This window comes from Myotis davidii, unplaced genomic scaffold (genome assembly GCF_000327345.1).
Source record: "Myotis davidii unplaced genomic scaffold, ASM32734v1 scaffold172, whole genome shotgun sequence".
NCBI lineage: Eukaryota > Metazoa > Chordata > Mammalia > Chiroptera > Vespertilionidae > Myotis > Myotis davidii.
In genome coordinates this window covers 1,948,455-1,950,969 of record NW_006284343.1, presented here as the reverse complement: position 1 = coordinate 1,950,969, position 2,515 = coordinate 1,948,455, and the positions used below count along the sequence as shown (strand labels likewise).

General features: G+C 46.8%; 1 protein-coding gene across 1 annotated transcript in view; it reads right to left on the bottom strand.

The window, feature by feature from the left end:
* Positions 1-1,719: 1,719 nt before the first annotated feature.
* SOX9 (SRY-box 9) overlaps positions 1,720-2,515 on the bottom strand; it is a 3,092-nt gene continuing 2,296 nt past the window's right edge. The window contains exon 4 of the mRNA XM_006754622.2: positions 1,720-2,513. Within this exon, the coding sequence (XP_006754685.1) occupies positions 2,184-2,513 (330 nt within the window). The 3' untranslated portion in view covers positions 1,720-2,183. The remainder of the gene's footprint in view (positions 2,514-2,515) is intronic.

The following is a 2,515-nucleotide window of genomic DNA, read 5'->3' as shown; positions in this document are numbered from 1 at the left end:
AAAATGAAAAATGACCTGAACGGTTCTCTGATCCTGGAAACTCCCATCTAACCGGGGCCAAGGAAAACAGGATTAGGCCTTAGTACTTCTGCGATGGCTTTGCATCGCCTCGGAAGGAGTTAAACCGGAGGGAACAGAAACCATCTCACAGCGTGGGGGTGGGAGGGAAGGAGTGATTTCATCTGTGTAATGAAAAATGACCTGAACGGTTCTCTGATCCTGGAAACTCCCATCTAACCGGGGCCAAGGAAAACAGGATTAGGCCTTAGTACTTCTGCGATGGCTTTGCATCGCCTCGGAAGGAGTTAAACCGGAGGGAACAGAAAAACCATCTCACTCTGTGGCCCCCACAGGTAAACTCTGAATGATTTCCCGGGTTAATAGGACAGGCTTCCCCTGGCCCCCCTCCTCCTGACAGTTTGACTCTGGCTTCCTTTGCTTTGGAAGTGGACACCCCATTTTGGGGGGTGCGTTCATCATCACAGAAAGCTGGCTCTCGTGAAGTCAGACAAGCAAGTCACCCCCTCTGGCCTGTACCTTCCCACAGGCCGCTGACTCCGGGGCTAATATGCCCTCCCGACTTCCACAGCGAACAGCTTTTGCCCCAAACCACAACACACACTTGCCTGCACCGGCAACTACTGACATGTGATTCTCTTTGTGCCCTAATGGGGTGGCACTTGACAAGATCTTTGTGTGTTGATGTTTGAGGGCACTGTCTTCCCAGGGCTGGTTTTGGGATTGCCAAGAGTGCACTTAAAAACCAAAACCTCACAGAGAACAGTCTCTTTAAATCATCCTTTTCCCAAGAGAAAGGGGTGAGTAAGTCCACAGGGCAGTGTTCTTTTTATTGCAATGTATATTTATTGTAAACAATAATATACAAAAAAAAGAGAGAGAAGAAAAGGTAAGTTTCACAGAGAGAACAAAAGTTTCGGGGTGTATGGGGAGGGGGACAAGGAAACAAACAAAACACAAACACGAACCAAACCTTAACCTAAAGACAAAATATGATTTAAATGCCAGGTTTTTTAAGTTACAGAAATACTTTTTTTTAAAAAAGGTCTGCTTTTATACAGAAATGGAAAGATGCCATATTATAAGAGTGCTTTAAGATTTTATTCTACTGACTTCTAAAACCACTGGCTGGCTGTTGAAACATCCCCACATCACATTTCCTGTCCTTGCCTTTTGCTTCTTGCTTAAGATTTCCTCGAACAGGCAAACGCAGGAGGAAATAAATGCACTAAAAGAGAGCGCAGGTATTGGTCAGCAGCATGCTTTTAAGGCTCAAGGTGTGTTTTTTCTCTCGTTTAAAAAATATATATGTGACCACACTTACCATATGCTTCTCTAGACTAACGTGTGTAGGTCCATACTCGCAAAATAAGGCCTTTATTTGTCTAAGGCAGCTCCTCCTCCAATCAGAAAGCCTGAGGCATTAAGCAAAGCTAACACCCCCACTCCCCCCAAACTCATAACACAAACCTGTGGGGGGTTTTTTAAAATGTTAATACAACAACACTTTTTTTTTCGTTTTTTTTGTAAGAGAAAGCAAACCTGTACAAAAATACTCTGGTTGCAAGAAAAGCTAGGGCACGCTGTTCAACTAAGTAGTTTAGCTGTTGGAAAAATAAGAGCATTTAATTTTTTTTTAAATCTAAAAATATGTATAAATCCCCTCAAAATGGTAATGAATCATACACAGTACATACTAAAAATATTTAAAATAGAGAATATTCCTCACAGAGGACTTTCTTCTTTAATTACTGCTAAAAAATAATTACAAAGTCCAAACAGGCAGAGGGATTGAGCAAACAGGGTCCCACGGGTCTCCACCATCCTCCGAGCTCGCTGTGAAGAAGGGTTCCATGTCCCGCCTCGCGTGGAGATGCCCAGGGGCCCCTCGAAGCCCCTTGTGGCCTGGCCACTGCCTGCCTCCTACAAGGTGGGCATGCGTGTTGGACAGCAAACGTTTCTGTCCTGGAATCTGGGTCCGAGTTGCCTTGTAGCTTAAAATGTCTTTATGGAATGAGAAGAAGAAGAAGAAGAAAAAAATAATGTCCAATGCACAGAAATTCTGGTGGGTTGGTTTTGTTTTTTTCTTTCTTTCTTCGGTTGTTTTTATGAACATCAGGCCGATCATCCATCCATTCATCCATCACCCTTTGTCTCCGGTCTCCTCAAGGTCTGGTGAGCTGTGTGTAGACGGGCTGTTCCCAGTGCTGGGGGCTGTGGGTCTGCGGGATGGAGGGGACCCCGGAGGTGTCGGCGATGGGGGTGTACATGGGCCGCTGCGCCGGGTTCATGTAGGTGAAGGTGGAGTAGAGGCCGGAGCCCTGGCCGGCCGCGTGGCTGTAGTAGGAGCCGGAGTTCTGGTGGTCGGTGTAGTCGTACTGCGAGCGGGTGATGGGCGGGTAGGAGGGGCTGTAGTGCGGGAGGTTGAAGGGGCTGTAGGCGATCTGCTGCGCCGGCGAGTGCTGCTGCTGCTCGCTGTAGTGGCTGGGGCTCAGCT